Here is a 16,997-nt window from a genome sequence, read left to right as displayed (position 1 = left end):
GCTATCGTATTACGAATACATAAGGTAGTGGGGCATATCCAACTGAGTGTCTTGGCGATTGGCCCACTTAACTGACACCGATGACTGCAATGAGAATTTAGGGTTGGCAAGGGCGATTCGACACTCTTTGAGAGTCTAAGCAACACGATCTGAATCAACATGCTCCCATGGAGTTAGTTCACCATGAGCGAGACAGAGATGAAGATTGATCCGTCAAGAGCAAGCGCTCTTATTTCCCAAATACAGGCAGTCACCGAGAGAATCGCCGCAGTTGCAAAGGGGCGTGCAGTGAGTTGTTGTCGTTTCTCACCGTCAAAGAAGCTGGAAATTTAACAAACTAAATAAGGTACGGCTAGTTGCCGTCTCAAAATTGAAGCCGGTCAATGATATCCTTGCTCTACACGAGCCGCCCATAAGGCAGCTGCACTTCGGCGAGAACTACGCACAGGAACTCGGTCAAAAGGCTAACCTGTTGCCCAAAACGATTCAATGGCATTTCATCGGTGGTTTGCAGTCAAGTATGTCTCCTCTTACCTAGTCCCCAGGCCGCACCCAGATACTGATGTGATCCCAGACCATTGCAAAAACCTGGCCAAGATCCCCAACCTCTGGTGTGTCTCGAGCATTGACACGCAAAAGAAGGCGCAGCTGCTAGACAAGCACCGAGGCGAGAAGATCAAGGCCGACCCCGAAACACCAAATATTAATGTCCATGTCCAAGTGAATACCTCGGGTGAGGAGTCCAAGTCGGGGTGTGCTCCTGGAGCCGAGGTTGTGTCCCTCTGCCGTTTCATCGTCGAAGAGTGCCCCAATCTTCACCTCCTGGGTCTGATGACCATTGGCGCCATCGCACGGAGCGTGGCTACGACAGCCGAAAACGAGAACGAGGACTTTGTGGTGCTGAAGCAGCAGCGGGATCTGGTGACCAAAGCGCTGGGCCTGGACAGGGAGCTGGAGCTGAGCATGGGCATGAGCGAGGATTTTGAGGGTGCCATTGTTATGGGCAGCTCCGAGGTCCGCATCGGCAGCACCATCTTTGGCCAGCGGCCGGCCAAATCGGAGGCAAAGATTGTGGTGTGAGAATGCGACCCTAGCGACTTTGGAAGTAGGACATTGGGCTTAAGGCTGGCGAGTGAGAGGGACACTACCGGGCGAAGAGACTGCCCCTAAGAGCAACGGATGTTACCTAAGGTATTAGGGTCCTCACAGCTTAGAGAAGTAGCCCGCATGAAGGGGTGGCACACATTTCGGAAGCATTCCCTGGCGTTTCAACTCATAAGGTACCTTTGTAATTGCCCGAACTCATACTGTTCTTCATCAGATATTCCCAGGAACTTCAGATGATCGTAATTTCATGAAGATGACCAGCAAACCACCTGCGTTCTTCTTCAGCATCGTCGGGGTCGCAGAAGTACACCGCCGAAAATAGGCCTAGCCTCCGATAACACTCTGCAGCAACCGGCACGTTGCTTTCAAGGGCGGGACAGAGTACCAGCCCATAGGCACACATAAACCCCTGACGATCTAACCATCGATAAATGACGAAGAGAAGAACAGAACTACCGGCCGATGCATGCGCCTCATCGTCATCATCCCAAAATACCTCAATCTTGGTATTAGAAATGGCCGACTCTTTAGACACCGGGGTGGACAATTCCAGTAACACGGGGTTCCCGGTTGCTTTGATCGCCGGCCCTCTCAGCTTGATCGATGCGGACTCGATCTGGCCGAAGGCATCTGCCCCTGTGGCAGGTGTAACAGACACCCCCAGAACTTCGGCATCCTCGGTATCCACGTGTTCCTGCCGTTTCAGCAGTGGCAATACTCTGAATGGCAATTCTAGTGGGCCGTCTGTTGAAGCCCAGCTCCATGATGGCGCACGATAGGGTTTTCTGAACCGACGTGTGAGTCCCGGGGCTAAGGCTTTCCAGCAGAGTGCATGTGGAAATTGCGACCTGAAAAACCCTGCCAGATAGGCTTGCTTAATCTCCTTCGAGACTTTTGCCGCTATGCCTGCTATGGCAGGAAATTTGTCCTCCGGACGTGTCAGGCTGGTTGAACTGTAGCTCTCTAGCAAGATTTCCCACTCACGAAGTATTTCCAATGCCCACTCACTATGCATATGAGCAGGACTATCAACAGGAATAGAATGCAATGAAAAGGGAGGTATGTACTCAGGTAGTTCGTCTTCATGCCGACCAGCGACCTTGTCCCTCCAATACTCCTCTGGCGAGAGCGAGATTCCCCAAGGAAAGGTTTCACTTGCTGCTGGGACATGAGAACGCTCCCAGAAGATTTGGTGATGGGTGAAATGGACTGTCCGTGGTGCCAGCATTCGCTCCTGAAACACCCACCCTCTCTTATTGAGCGGGAAATGGCCAGGTATGACTTGAATCGCCTTGCTTCCAATTTGAAATGTCCTGACTTTGTCCTGTATACACAAGTCGATGACCGGAGATGCGGTAACAAAGGCATCTCGGGAGCTGAAACAACCTCCATGGGCGTCAGGGGAATGCGCCGCCGCGATGTTGAGTGTGCAGTTTTCATAGATGGATCCCATGATCTTGAGGTGTCTAAGCCAATCTCTGCCCGAGGATTCGCCTTTCTGAACGATGCAAAGCGAGTCGATCCAAATGTAGCATATCCCAAGCCTTTTCGTTATCAACATGGCATCTTGAAACGTCTGCGGCAGGTCGGCGCAGTCGATCCCGTCCAGTAGTCTCGACATATTCGTGTCTGTTAGAAGAAGATGATTGGGGTCGGATCCCCAGCAATAGCTCAAGGCAGTGTAAGGACCCCGAGTCATCATCGCTGTGTCTACCAGCTTGCAGATCTCGCCATCGACCCGAAGTAGTCTTGGGGGATAGGTGGCTGGGTCAGAAACCCGGTTGCATCGAGGGTGTGAATTCAAGCATTGATTGTACCACCAACTCAGAAGATCAGCGACTTGTTGACTCGAAGTGTGTGTAGAGCGGCAGCTTTGCGGGGGCTTTCCGATGAAGCACTCTGTTTGAGACTTCAGTCTGTCGGGCTCGAGAGCAACCATTTGCGTAATATCTTTCATGCCAACACCTTCCGCTGAGGAATCCCCCAAAACGAAGCCCCATCTCAGTGACGGTGTGGCAGGAGTTGTATAGCGTGCATAAATGCTCCAAGAAATTCTCGTCGTTGCTAAGGTCGGTAGCTCCCATCCCCTTTTGGAGAAGATGTGATGAATCTGAATGCAGAACGGGCAGCCAGAGCGTATGGAAGAGATATGTGATTGTGCGTCTGGGTGTAGACAGAAGGCCAAGTCTGACCCAGAGCCTACAAGTAGAAGATTTTCCTTTTCCCAGCGTGAAAAACTTGTTTCAAGCCTGGAGAGAAGCATCATGCAACGTTCACATAAGCATGTGCCTTCTCTATCTTCCCAACCTTCCCAACCAAACACGACAAGTTTGTGTGAAAACTCCTCCTTTTCATTTAACGCCATGGCAACTCTGGGAAGCCACACCCACGAATGGCATTTAGAGGCTAGACGACGCCTAAAGCCGAGGTTAAGGAAGAAAAGGTGCGGTTATAGTCGTTGTATTCTGCATGCAGCATACAAGGTGTGGCTTAAGCCGTTCGAAAGCATCGATCTGAAAGTTTGAGCAGAGAGTATAAGTTTGAATGAAAGAGAGCCACAGATTGGCTCTCCTTTAAGTTATTAGGGAAACTTGATGGGGAGAGATCCGACGTCTTGCATTCCGAACTTTAGAGGAGTACTTCAGCGCCAATAAAAGAGGCACTTCTTGCGGCAAGCGGTGAGTCTTTCAGCCACATGCAATTTCCATCTCGGCGACGCACTTTTCGGCGCAGCCCAAACGTACACTGCGGTCAACGTACTTAGTCGGCCGACTCCACCTATAAGGTAGGTATATGGCTTTTCAAAGTGGAGGAGGCCTCTGCCAAGGCAGCTAGACTGAAACCTTCCCAGGTTGCCCTTCACGATATAAGATACCTAGCCTCAGATCAGCCAGCTTTCTACCCCGTCATCGACATCTAAGAAGTTAGGTAGCTAGACAACTTGAGGTAGCTAGACAACTTGAATAGTTGCTGAGCGGGTCATGACGTCCGTGTTCTCGATCGGTACAAACTCGACCTCTAGCGGGCTTACTACCAGTGGTGAACGACCGGTCCTCACCAACCTGCAAGTCTGTACGTACCAGCTGAGGTGCCGGCGCGAAACTTGAAGGGTGAGGGCTGGAGTAATCAAAGTCGATCATCTATACCCGATCTCACAGGTACTTTTTACGTCCAGCCAGCCTTCCCTCGGCGGGTTGACCTCCAAGCTTCGCGTTATCAGGTATAGCGCGTTGGTCACACCAGCCTGGTCTAAGATAGTGCCAGCGGGAATGGTCGGAGGGGTACAAATCATCGATCGACTGGAGGAAAATGGGCTAGGCTAGGGCGTTTGTCATGGAGCTGTAAGATTGTTAATGACAACGTATATCTGGAGATGCCGATATGGATGTTGGGTTGCGAGAAAACTGAATCTACGAAGTACCCAGGCGGAGAAGGAAGAAGAGAACGGATGATAAGGATCTGAAGATCAACAGGATAATATCGCGATCCTTCTGGATTTCTAGAGTTTGACCCGCAGTATTTGGGTCCGCACTCCGTACACAAAGTTGTGCCCTGATGAGTTCCCAAACCCCCCACCTCTCTGATGAGGTCTGAATTCGATGTCTCGACGATCGGCGCGCGGGGATTCGCTTATCGATAGGCATTGCCTGGAGGAGACAGGGTCTTGAGTGGGGCGTGGCAGGATCACCCCGGTAGCGCCTTCCCGCGTTGCTTTGGGAACCCAAACAATCAACAACACAAGGCGGACAGCGGAAGGCAATTGGTTCAGACGGCGCCAACGCAGGCTGTTGAGTTCACCGGCACGTTCTCAGCAGATTACCTATATACCCTGTGCTAATAAGTCAATTGGCAACATTGCTCTGCATCTCTGGATCTCCAGTTCACTGCTTGTGGAGTTTGATCTTTTTTCCTTAGCTGGTTGGGCAGCTTCAGGTTGAGACTCGAGTCCTCGTTATTGTTCTCGAGTAGCTCCATCGTCGACACGAGGTATCTAGCGGCAATTTGCGAGCAGCCAGAGCTACAACAATAGGATACCCACATCGCATTTCTTCATCTGCCCATCTAGCATTGCATTCCAGCACGCGAGCAAACATCACGCGAAGCCACCCATTGCCATCACAATGCCGCCCATTGAGCGGGATGCCCCTCGAGACAGGGCATTGAAACATCAGCATTCCGCATCATCGGACCACAGCCGTGCCCTGGTTCCCATGTATGCTTGCCCTTTCTCTCCACTCTCGCAACCCGCCATGACCATGTCATGTCGGTTCTTCGGCGCTCGCTAATCAAGAACAGGTGGGACAGTTCTGATCCCGAGAGGGCACCACCACCCTTACCTCTCAACCCGCAGTCTCCTGGCGTCTCGCGGACAGGGACCTCTAGTGCCATTCAGTCGGCCCATGCCGCCATGACAGAGAAAGCACGGGAGAGCGCATTGGTGCCCCATCTGACCAAGCGCATTGATACATCACCAGAGCGGCCCTCGCCGACGCGGGGATCGTCGCATCGCCGCATGCAGTCTCTACAGCCTTCATCCGTCAAAGACCTGAGTTTGATGATTGAGGCCGGCGCACGGGATACCTCGGCCCAATCGACACCGAGATCGCCCGAGAAGGTTGAGAGGCCTTCGACGCCGTTGCGGAGTCGAGATACTTTCTCTGAATGCAGGGAGGAAAGGGACGAGAAGACGCCCATTGGTACTCCAAAGCCAGGGCCCAGCTTGACCCCCATCATCCGACCAGCCGTGCGACGTCCGCACCAGAGTATCCTGGGCGAAAACACCCCCCCGCAGTCTGCCACGATGCTTGCCCTGCAGAGCATGAGTACCCAGAACAGCAACACGCCAACTCCAAAGGCACCCGAGACTCCCCCTGCAAACGTTACCAATCCCTCCACGGCCATGGTCAGGGTTCCTCAATCCCTCGAGGCCTTGTCCAACCAGATCCTTACCCTCACAGACATCGCAACCACTCTACAGAAAGAAATGTCGCTTCTCAGCCGGCGAAGTCGAGACAATGCTACAGATCTTTTGAGCCTCAAAGAGGCCACAAATGCCCGAGACGAAGACATCCGGAAGAGCCTTCGGGAGCTAATCTCGGATGCCAAGATGCGATCAGCCTCGAAAGACCCTTATGGTGGTCCCCTTCTTCTCGAAGGCAGACACCATTCTTCGTCCCCAACGCAGCTGACCAAGTCTGTCCGACCGTTTTCGTTGCCCAGAATACCATCACCAAACAGCTTCGCTGCCTCTCTTGACACGGAATCCATGTTGAGCACGCCATCTCTAGTGCCCGATTCGCCCACCACAGTTGCCCTGCTGGAGAAGATCATTCGAGAGATGGGTACCAGGGAAGGCCAAGATACTCTCCTTGCACGCCTCACAGAGCTTGCCGGGAAACTGTCAGGAATGGCGACGGCCGAGAAAGTTGAGGAGCTTGCCCGTTTCGTCAAGTCGAACCAACAACAAGCTGTTGTTCCTGCTGCTGGGGGTGGCAGGGGAGGCGCAGGTGGTAAAGGTAGCCGAGATCTCGAGTGGGACTTCGATGAGGACGAAGGAAGGTCAAGGCACGGAGCCTTCGACTTTGTCCATGAGGCCACGCAAGCCGGAAGATTACTACCGGGTCAAGAAGGCCGACGTCCGGCGACTCCCGGACCCCGCGCGGTCGACGTGGTCAACGAGGAGGTCCTCAAGGCCATCCGCACTGTCAAGGACAGTGTAGCCCAAGGAGGCGGCTTGACCGCCGAAACCAAGGCGCTCGTCCGAGAGCTTCGGGGCGAAGTCCTGGGCATGGGACGGGAAATCGGCCGCAGACTCGACGAAATCACCGAGAAGGGCGCAGGGAAAACCGAAGCAGCCAACAAGGCTGAGATGGCCAAGGTGATTGAGGAGGGCCTGGCAGAGATGAATCAACAGATGAACAACATCCTCAGAGAACACCGCCGGCAGTCAGCAGCGACATTCGCGTCCAGAGAGTCCTCAATCGACTACAAAGAAATTTACAACAGCGTGCGAGCCGCGCTCAAGGATACACAAGCAAACAAGCCCCGTGTGCCAGAACTCCGAAGAGAAGACGTCATTCACGCTGTCAAGGATGCGTGGGAGAAGTACAAGCCTGAGATCGAGATTCAGCAGATCGGCTTGGAGCGAGACGAGATCCTTGCCTGCCTGCAGGAAGGCCTTCGCGCATACGCGCCTCGCGACAACCGCCCTCCCGGAGCGACCAGGGATGAAGTCTTTGACGCTGTCGTCGAAGCCCTGAAGCACTGGGTGCCTCCCAAGGTTGAGACGCCGGCGACTCTATCTAGGGATGAGATCCTCGAGGCTGTTAGGGAGTGTTTGGAGGAGTTTGAATTTCCTGTTGCGCCGTCCGCCATGGGCGCTGAGATATCGAGAGAGGATATGTTGGATGCTGTTAAGGAAGGGCTCCATTCATTCGATTTCCCTGCGCCTCCGCCGCCACCGCCGCCACCTCCCAGCTCCGATCTCACCCGAGAAGATGTGCTCGACGCTGTCACTGAGGGCTTGCAGTCGTTTGACTTCACCTCCATCTACGCAAACGCTTTGGTTCCGCAGTCAGTATCGAAAGGCGATGTCTCGGATGCTGTGAAGCAAGGACTCAAATCGCTCGACCTGTCAGCTGACATGGTAGAGGCTGTCAGAGAAGGGGTCGAGACTCTTGACCTTCAGAAAAATGTGCTGCAGGCTGTAAAACAAGCCCTTCAGGGCTATGATTTCTCAACTGCCTTTTCGTCCATTGTCATTCCACGGCCTGACCTTTCAAGGGTTGATGTCGCGGATGCGGTAAAGGATGGCATCGAATGCCTCGACCTCACCAACAGCATTACGCTCGCTGTCAAGCAGGCATTGGAGGGCTTTGACTTCCCCTCGGCCAATGCCTCGGCTCTCATCCCACACCCCGACACATCGCGGGTAAATGTTGCCAATGCAGTCAAGGAGGGTCTTGAAGCTGTCGACCTGTCTCAGACTGTTACGGAGGCTGTTAAAAAGGTGCTGGAGAGCTTCGACTTTTCTGCATCAACTTCCGCTCTCGTTACTCAGCCTGACCTCTCACGAGCAGATGTTGTAGCTGCCGTGAAGGAGGGGCTCGGTTCAACCGACATCTCCAAGGATGTCACGGACGCGGTCAAGCAGGTGCTTGAAGCCTTTGATTTCTCTGCCTCAACCGCGGCTCTCATCCCACGGCCTGACTTGTCGCGGGTGGATGTCGTAGATGCGGTTAAGGAAGGGCTTGAGTCATTTGACGTTTCGTCCGGTCTGGGAGATGTCGTAAGGAAGGAGCTTCAGGCGTTCGACTTTTCTTCACTGCAGTCTTCCGCCTTGGTCCCCCAAACGGGCAATAATGACGAGATTGTCCAGCGCCTTCTTGAAATCAAGGACTTTCTGCAGGCTGAATTCAAGGCAGTGTCGGAGGAAGCCAAACAGAATATTGCGGCCAATGCTCGGGACACCGAACAGTTTCTTGACGCGACCAAGGATGGATTTGAGAAGCTCCGGCAAGACATGGAAAGCTACGTGGACCGCGCAAGGGGCGAATCAGACTTGACGAAGTCCAATGAGCAACTGCTCCGCACCCTTGACGGTTTCAGAGACGAAGTGGCGGAGCTCGTGACAAGGTTCACGGACGACTCCCGCGCCCTGCTTCAAGAGGAAATCGAATCGCTCCGGGACGCTGTTAACTCATCGCTGATTCCAGCCCTTCCTCAGCCGGGAAATCACAAAGAAGTCCTCGAGGCTATTCACGAAGGCCTCAGCAGCCTCCGAACAGAAATCAGCACTCGGCCGATTGCTGGGCTTACAGAGATCCTGGATGCCCTGCAGGAGGGTCTTGGCGATATTCGTACCAGCTTGAATAATCTGCGCGACAAACCAGCCGATCTAACCGCCAACGATGAGATCCTGGAAGCGCTGAAAACTGGGCTGGACAGCGTCCGGTCGGATATTGATGACCTTCGCGAAGACAGCAAGAACTTGAATGACCGAGCTCTGGCTACAATCAACAATGATGCGAATGCCATAGTTTCTGTGGAGCAGATGCTGAAGCACGACGATATCAAAAACCTCGAAGTTTTGATTGCTCAGTTGGGCGTCAAGGTAGAGGCCATGGAAGCCCACCCGCCAGAGGGTGTTCCATCTCTTTCCAAGGAAGATCTGGCTGGGATGGAGGAGACACTCCGCAACGTTGCAGAGTCTGTGGCTGGTATGCCCAATCGGGAGCCATTCGAGGCAATACAAGAGAGCATCCAAAAGCTCCAGGAGACTGTGGCCGAGTTGGCAGCCCGGGAACCAGCGGCTCCTTCGGCACCGGCTAGCACCGATGCGGCTACAAGGGAAGACGTCGAGGCCATTGAGACCATTCTCCGTAACACAAAAGCGCGTCTCGATGACCTTATGGACGGAGAGCAGGCTGTTCGCAAGGACCACATTGATGCCCTTGAAACGCTGGTTGTGGAGACTCGGGACAATCTCACCGGCGTCTCTTCTCAGATGGAGAATCTCTCCCGCAAAGAGCAAGTCGAATCACTTGAGACTCTAATCCTCGAGACTCGGGAAAGCCTTGGAGGACTTACCTCGCAAATGGATATTCTCTCTCGCAAGGAGGATGTGGCCATGGTGGAGTCGCTAGTCACCCAGGTCATAGCTGCCTTCGACGAGATGAAGGAACGACACGAAAAGGCTCTGGAGGATCCTGAGAAGGTGACGAAAACCGACGTCGATGCCGTTGAGGCTGTTTGCCTCGATACCAAGGTTCTCATTGAGCAAATTGTGAAGGCCGACCTTGCCAGCCTCCCTTCCAAAGAGGATATCGACTGCCTCGAGCTGCGCCTCAGAGAGCTCGGGGAGCGCATGGAAGCGCACGCCGACGCCAATGTCAAGTCCTTTGAGGAACGCCAAGCAGAGACTGTTGGTGTAGGCATTGGGGTTAGTGAGATGAAGGCCCTTCTAGAAGAGTTCCAAGCCGTTGCGAGAGCCAAGCTCGAGGACGGAGCGAGGGGAATTGACTCCATCCACACCATCTTGGATGCCCTGAGCGACAGCATCCGGAAGAATGAGAATATCGGCGATGATCTCAAAGAAGTTCTCGATACCATGAAGCTGGAGTTTGAAGATTCCAAGACTGCCGTGGTCGGTGCTAAACTGGAGCTGGATGAGAAGCTTCAAGCCGTGGCTGATACCATGGTCGCGAAATTCGATGAACGCGTCGCCGAGCTGATCGCCAAGTATGAAGAGCTGCAGCTTCTCCAAGATGATCGGGCTGCAAAGGGTGAAGCGAGAGACATCGAGCTTGAGGCAGCCGTCAGTGGCACCAAGTCCATCGCCGAGGAGCTGAAGTCACTCGTCGACACTCTCGGCGCTGCCGTCACAGACTCCATGGAGAAGATGGAAGAAGCCTCCAAGACGGTGTTTGAACGTGTTGAGGACCTCGCCACCAAGTCGAACGACAACCACTCCGATGCAAAGGCGGAGCATCAGCTTACCAGAGAACAGGTCCAGGAGGCCATCGGCAAGGTGGAGGGGCTTCAGGGCCAAGTCAGCGAGTACCAGCCTAAGATCCTCGAAACAGTTCAGCATGTCATGGCACTTCTGGCTGAACATTACGACCATCTCAAGACTTCGACAATGGCAATTCAGGAAAGGGTTGAGCGCCCATTGCTGCCGCCGCCGCCGGAAAAGTACGACGACACTTTGGTTCTGGAGAAGCTTGAGACACTGGTTGGCCACGCTCAAGTAGCTGACAAAGCCTTTGAGCAGCTCGAGACGCTCGAGAAGGTCCATGCACAGGTCAAGCACACGGCCGCTGAGCTAGCTGCATTCCTCGCCGCCCAGACACAACGCATCGCCGATGAACATGAAGACAGGGAGAAGACGCTCCAAGACACAATCATTGCTCTGGAGCGCCGGCTCGAGGAAAAGAAACAGGTTGAGGCACAGATTGAGAATCTCAGAGAAGAGGAGGCGCGCCTGAAGGAGAGCATCACCGTCAAACTACCCGAGGAGCAGAGAGAGATGACTCAGCAATTCCTGGCAAATCTGCAAGCGGAGGAAACCCGGCTCAAGGAGGCCACTGCCGTTCTCAGAGACGAGCAGGATCAACTGAAGGAGGTCTTCCTCACCAACCTTAAGGAGGAGCAAGCACGTCTCATGGAAACCAACGTTGCTCTGAAGGAGGAGCAAGATCAGCTCAAAGAGGCGTTCCTCGCAAACCTCAAGGAGGAGCAAGCCCGCCTGATGGAGACGAATGTATCTCTGAAAGAGGAGCAGGACAAGCTGAAGGAGGCGTTTCTTGCCAACCTCGCAGAGGAAGAATTGAAGCTCAAGGAGATGAACAATGCTCTCCGCGAGGAGCAGCAGGTTCTCAAGGATACATTCCTTGCCAATCTCCGGGAGGAAGAATCGCTCCTCAAAGAGGTGAACGCTGGCCTCCGCGAAGAGCAGCAGCAATTGCGGGAGACGTTCCTCGCCAACTTCAAGGAGGAAGAGCAAAAGTTGAGAGAAACAAACGACGCCCTGAGGGAAGAGCAAGAGCAACTCAAGGCCAAGTTCAAGGAAGAGCATGAACAGCTTAAGGCGGCCCTCAAGGAAGAATATGAGCAGCTCAAAGCTACCCTCAAGGAAGAAAACGAGCGCCTCAAGGTTGAGCTCCTCACGAACCTGATGGAAGAGGAGGCGCGGTTGAAGGAGGCCAACTCTTCTCTGCGGGAAGAGCAAGAGCAATTGAGAGTAGGCTTCTTTGCCACGCTCAAGGAAGAAGAAGAGCGTCTGAAGGACAGCCTTATCTTGCTGCGCGCCGACCAGGAAAACCTCAGCCGTCAGAAGAGCCGGCTGACGGCGGACCTCTCGTCGCTCGACACGGCACTTCGACTCCGCCGCGAGGAGCTTCACGACATGGAGGCGCGTGCCGAAGGCCTCGAGCGCCGGATTCTCGAGGGTGTGATGGACCACTCAAGAGTCCTGCTGATGGCTAAGACCAATCGTGCCAACGGACGCGACTCGATGATGAGCCGGAAGCGCGTGTCGTCGACTCACCAACCGGCTGATACACCCCTGGCAGCAGCAAGCAACAGCCCTGCGCCGAACGAGAATGCCAAGCGCCGCTCGGCAATCAACATGGCCATGTCCGCCCGCAGCAAGGCCAACACCCCGACTGCCAACTCGGCGGGCACCTCACGGCGCATCCTCTCCCTCAGCCAAATCACAAACAACGTCCCCACTGGCGGCATAAAGCGTAGCCAGAGCGTTAGGACCGCTGTGACGCCCGCGCGGCTCCGCAAGTCGAGTTGGGCGGGTGCTGGTGGAGGCGGAAATAACCGGGCCATCGCCACGGACGACAAGGAAAATATCGGTCTACCGGAGATGGAGGAAGAGGGCGAGAGCCGGTACAGCGATGGCCACGACCGCTTCGACACGCCCCCACCTGTGGCACCAGCCGTGGACATTGTTGTTGATGACGCACCCGCCGCTGCTGCCGACGATGGCGGAATTGCTGAGGGTTTGGGTGATGGTGATTTCGAGCGGCTTGATGATGATGTTCGGGAGGTACAGGGAGGAGAGACTGAGATGGACGCGGAGACGGCCAAGGACGACCTCAGACGGGCGAGCCACGGTACTACCGTTGTCACCCCCGCTGAGGACGACTGGGCTGGACCTGACGAGGACGGGGATTTCGATGGCGATGCCAGCCCCGACGCGGATGCAGATGCGGCCAGTGTGTGGACTGAGAGTGTCCCCGGTAGTCGCAGGGTGAGCGGGGTTGCGGCGGCTGAGTAACTGACCTTGGAGGCGGTCACGCGAGGAGGAATTGATGGGCACGGACCAAAAAAAGGGGTTGTTGGAATGAGACATGATGGGATGATGGATTTGATGCGTGATTGAGGTCAACAGGCTGGCTTATGAGCGGGCAGATGGGTGTGGGTGTTTTCCTTTGTTGGGATTTCCTTTGTAGGCTATTATGTGTGAGTCATGATGATTTGTTTTTCTTCGAGTAGTGGTACGAGTATGAAGTAGCTAGCAGGGCGTCATTGGATGGGAGTATGCTAATGGCAATGCTGTGATGGATTCAACTGGCTGTTAGGCAATCAACGAACCCCTTTCGGGCAATGATGAATATATACATGCCTCCTCTTCTTAGCTGATATCGTGACTCGGAGGGTAAATCCTGTGTTTCGTTACAGAATTGCTCATGCTGGCATTAACGTTATATAAATTACATTATGTAGTGAACCAAGGACAACAACATCTATCAAGCATCCACCTTCTGCCGCTTCCTAGGCCCAATCTTTTCCCTGCCATCCATCCACGGCCGCAGCACCTCGGGGATGGTGACCGACTTTTCGCTCTCGTTCCACCCGTTCTCCAGCAGCGCGGCAAGCACCCGCGGCACAGCCAGCGCCGTGCCGTTGACGGTCCAGGGGAAGACCAGCTTCCCGCCCGTGCCGTTGGTGCGCAGGCGCGTGGCGAGCCGCCGCGTCTGGTAGTCGGTGCAGATGCTCGCGCTCGTCACCTCGCCCCAGCCGTCGTTGCGGTCGCGGCGCGAGGGGAAGAACGCCTCAATGTCGCACTTGCGTGTGGCTGACGCCCCCAAGTCGGCGGTAGGCATCTCGAGAACCCGGCAGTGCAGGCCGAGGGAGCCAAGGAGTTCTGTCTGGAGGTCGACCATTTCTTCAAAGATTTCTGTGGTTTGATCGGAGTCGGGCGCCGTCCATGCGAACAGCTCCACCTTGGTGAACTCGTGCACCCGGTAGAGTCCTTTGGTCTCGCCCCCGCGCGAGCCGGCCTCGGCGCGGTAGCACCGGGATACGGCGACCCGCTTCATGGGCACTTCGGACTCGTCTAGCACCGTGTCGGCCTTCATCCCCGCGAGCGGGATCTCGGCGGTCCCTGCCAGGCAGAGCTCGGGTTTCCCCCGCGCGACGTCGTCGGGAGACTGGGCGATGGTGTAGATTTGCGTCTCGCCGTGCGCGTCGCGCGGCTGGAACCCGCATGCGCCCGCCACGTGGCTGTAGACGAGGCTCGGCGGCGAAACCTGCCGCCACCCGGCGCGCGAAGCGGCCGTCAGCGCGTAGCTCACCAGCGCCTGCTCCAGCTGTGCGGCTTCGTCCAAAAGGTAGTACCACCCCCACCCAGACGTGGTGGCCGCGGCGGCGAAGTCGAGCAGGCCCAGCTCGGCGCCCACGTGGATGTGCGAGCGCCACACGCGGTCGGACTGGGAGGGGCTGGGTTCAGGGTGGTCGTTGATGTAGCTCAGCACCAGGGGCTCGGCGCCGCGCGGGGTCTCGTCGCTGGTCAGGTTGGGGATGGCGAGGGCGAGCCGCTCCATCTCGGCCGTCAGCGCCGACTCGGCCTCTTCGAGCGTGGCGAGCTCGGCCTTGACCTTGCGCGCTTCCTCGAGGAGCTGCTCCCGCGACATGGACCGGAGCCCGGCGGCGGATTCCTCATCGGCGTCGTCCCGGCTCGTGGCGCCCGGGTCGGCGATATGCCGGCGCAGCAGGTTGCCACGCTCGCGGAGGCTGCGGGCCTCGCGCTGCTTGGCTTGCCATTGAGCGAAGAGGTCGTTGATGCGGGCTGGGTACGAGGCTGCGGCGGGGTAGTTGCGGTCACGGCAGTTTTGAGCGTACAGGTCGGCGTTTTGACGGATGTGCTTGAGATCGAGAGCGGGTTTGGGCGCGGTCGGTGGCCTTTGCGGCTGCGGTTGCGGAGCGACAGGCGGATGTTGTTGTGACAGGGTGCCGGTGCTATGATAGAAGGCTAATTGTGATGGTGTTTGTGCTGGCCGCAGGCGGGAGGGCCCGGCCGCTGGGAGAGGGGGGCGGGCAGGGCGCCCGTGTGACGTCCGCAGGAGGCATTGGAGGCACGTAAAGGGCCTGCCCGCGCCAGCAACAGGCCGTCTCATCGGATGCAATGTTCTTGGACCGTGAATCAATTGGAGTTAGAGTTGGACAAATGCGAAAGCATTGCCTTGGATTTGGTGGGAAGTGGTTTCGTTGATTGCAGCAATTCGCAGAAACGATGCACCAAGGTACTGTAACGTTGTGACAGTCCTTGTGGATGACTCGGATCAAAGCTTTCTGCCTGAGATCAACATAACATTAACGCGGGGGAGCTATGACCACCACCAAGGCCACCAACACCTTCCCAAATCCGAAGGCAACGGAAGAGCCAAGACAAGGCTGATATATCCTGATCATTAAGGTAGGTATCTGATGGCGAACGGTTGATCAGAAGACAATTCCCGGGTTTTCTTCTTTTAGCATTCAGCCGCGTCTTCATGGATTAATCATGAATACCTACTCTGCTCATGCGTGCCGGTTCTTTCCAGTGTTGCCTGCCGTTGCCAAGACTGGATCGTCGATCCAAGTTACAGCCCTGCGAGCGGCTCCGCGTTTCTACGGAGTATCGGGGAAGGTAACATCAATCCAAAACCATCCATGTATATGGAAACATGGAGCGGTACGGATAGACAGCAAATGATTCGGCGCAATACACTATTCGTATGTACATCGGCTGCGAAATACGAAGTATGCCCTTGTGGTATGTAGAACTACCTTATGTTCGATCCTCACCATGGAGACAGGCACGGCCTCCAATACGGACGTAACCTAGTGTGTGCGAAGCGCACCGTTCTAAACAGACTGTCATATTGATGGCCCTTCGAACACTTTACTGGTCAACCCGTCGATAGAACTGCGGTGGAGAGCGACATTGCATGAGGTGCGAGCCAAAATGGTAATTGGACACTCTAGACATTAGGGGTCAGGTACAGATCAGACGAAGTTGTGTGCTGCCCGCTCGTTCCATGGAAAAGGTTGCACAACTTGAGGGGTACAACCTGGGACGGTGATTCTGTTAAAAGCGGTAGTCGAGAGGATGATTTTTGCATACAAGATTTTGGCCGCACTAACGGATGGCAGCCCTTCTTGAGGTACCATACGACTGATGCCACCATCTTGTAGCGGTCAACGCAAACGACAGATCACAGGATATGCACAGTTATATCGTCGTAGGCTCGAGATAGGCTTTAGGTAGCATAGCCATTGCTCCACTACGGATACGACAAACCTGGGAATTCAGCCCCCAATTTCTCGACGTGGCAAACCGGACAGGCTGTGGTAGTTTGCTGCATGAGTCTGATATCAGGGCCGTAGGAGGAATGCTGGACAGTTTGTCATTCACATGGCATTTGCCCATCCTATCCTGTCGCATCAACTGACACCTGACATCCGATTATCTTCTCCACAATGACTCGTAGAGTTGCAGCGCCTTAATCTCAGGCTCTGGAGGTCTGGACCCTTTGAGCGTTAGGTTTGCATTGCAACGGTTGTCACAACTTGAAGTTGTGAACGGGTCTTCGCAGTTCACCACATTCTGTGGAATCCTCGAACATCTTTTGCTGAACCAACAAACTCCCAGATTCCACAGCCTGTGGGTCTGGAATGTGCCAACGGCCAATGACCGGAGACTGTGGCGGACCCGGCGACAAGGGTCACACAAGGTGAAACAGGAAAAGAATTGGTGAACCCGTTTTAGAACTTCCTTGGCTCTCTCTCAGTGGCTCAGCGCTCTCGAAACGCGCCCTGCAAGCATGAACGCCCCCCTGCACTAGCGGGCTTCTTCCGCAGCTGAATTCCCAGGTTCATATCTCCGTCCCTTTAGGGTCCAGTAGGAAAAATGTCCACGACTCCTTAGGATTGCGAGGATTGCAAAAAGGACAAGGTGCCTAGGGTTAAGAGGCAGCCACCCGAACGCCATGCCGTTTTGTTCTGGTGCCGTTGAGAAAACCAATTGGTAGTTTTTCCTCTAGAGGAAACATTCTGGATGCAACGTCCTTGTCTTCCAGTGCTTGGAGAAATTTCCATCCAAGTTGCGATCGAAA

The 16,997-nt window shown here is 55.0% G+C and overlaps 4 protein-coding genes across 4 annotated transcripts; 2 read left to right on the top strand and 2 right to left on the bottom strand.

Annotated features, from left to right (window-relative positions):
• Nucleotides 1-183: 183 nt before the first annotated feature.
• On the top strand, nt 184-1,080 carry N656DRAFT_719865 (uncharacterized protein; the record flags this gene model as incomplete). Its single annotated transcript, XM_064812402.1, has 3 exons — nt 184-288; nt 347-518; nt 575-1,080. The coding sequence occupies 3 exons, from the start codon at nt 184-186 to the stop codon at nt 1,078-1,080; spliced, it is 783 nt and encodes a 260-aa protein (XP_064665120.1).
• A 1,435-nt stretch (nt 1,081-2,515) lies between these two features.
• N656DRAFT_719846 (uncharacterized protein) lies at nt 2,516-3,046 on the bottom strand (the record flags this gene model as incomplete). Its single annotated transcript, XM_064812400.1, has 1 exon — nt 2,516-3,046. A coding segment is annotated over one exon (531 nt), but the record flags the coding sequence as incomplete, so codon positions are not given.
• Nucleotides 3,047-5,228: 2,182 nt separating this feature from the next.
• On the top strand, nt 5,229-12,895 carry N656DRAFT_802601 (uncharacterized protein; the record flags this gene model as incomplete). Its single annotated transcript, XM_064818260.1, has 2 exons — nt 5,229-5,320; nt 5,404-12,895. 2 exons carry the CDS (start codon nt 5,229-5,231, stop codon nt 12,893-12,895), a joined length of 7,584 nt encoding a protein of 2,527 aa, XP_064665118.1.
• Nucleotides 12,896-13,161: 266 nt separating this feature from the next.
• On the bottom strand, nt 13,162-15,291 carry N656DRAFT_785184 (seryl-tRNA synthetase). The gene has a single exon (XM_064816325.1). The coding sequence runs from the start codon at nt 15,015-15,017 to the stop codon at nt 13,368-13,370; it is 1,650 nt and encodes a 549-aa protein (XP_064665117.1). The 5' UTR covers nt 15,018-15,291; the 3' UTR covers nt 13,162-13,367.
• Nucleotides 15,292-16,997: the final 1,706 nt, after the last annotated feature.

Source organism: Canariomyces notabilis (assembly GCF_033297395.1).
Source record: "Canariomyces notabilis strain CBS 508.74 unplaced genomic scaffold N656scaffold_41, whole genome shotgun sequence".
Lineage (NCBI taxonomy): Eukaryota > Fungi > Ascomycota > Sordariomycetes > Sordariales > Chaetomiaceae > Canariomyces > Canariomyces notabilis.
This window is presented reverse-complemented; position numbering and strand designations above follow the sequence as displayed.

Bases quoted from the DNA above. Each gene is read 5' to 3' on its own strand.
- N656DRAFT_785184 (XM_064816325.1), bottom strand. From the start codon at position 15,017: ATGAGACGGCCTGTTGCTGGCGCGGGCAGGCCCTTTACGTGCCTCCAA.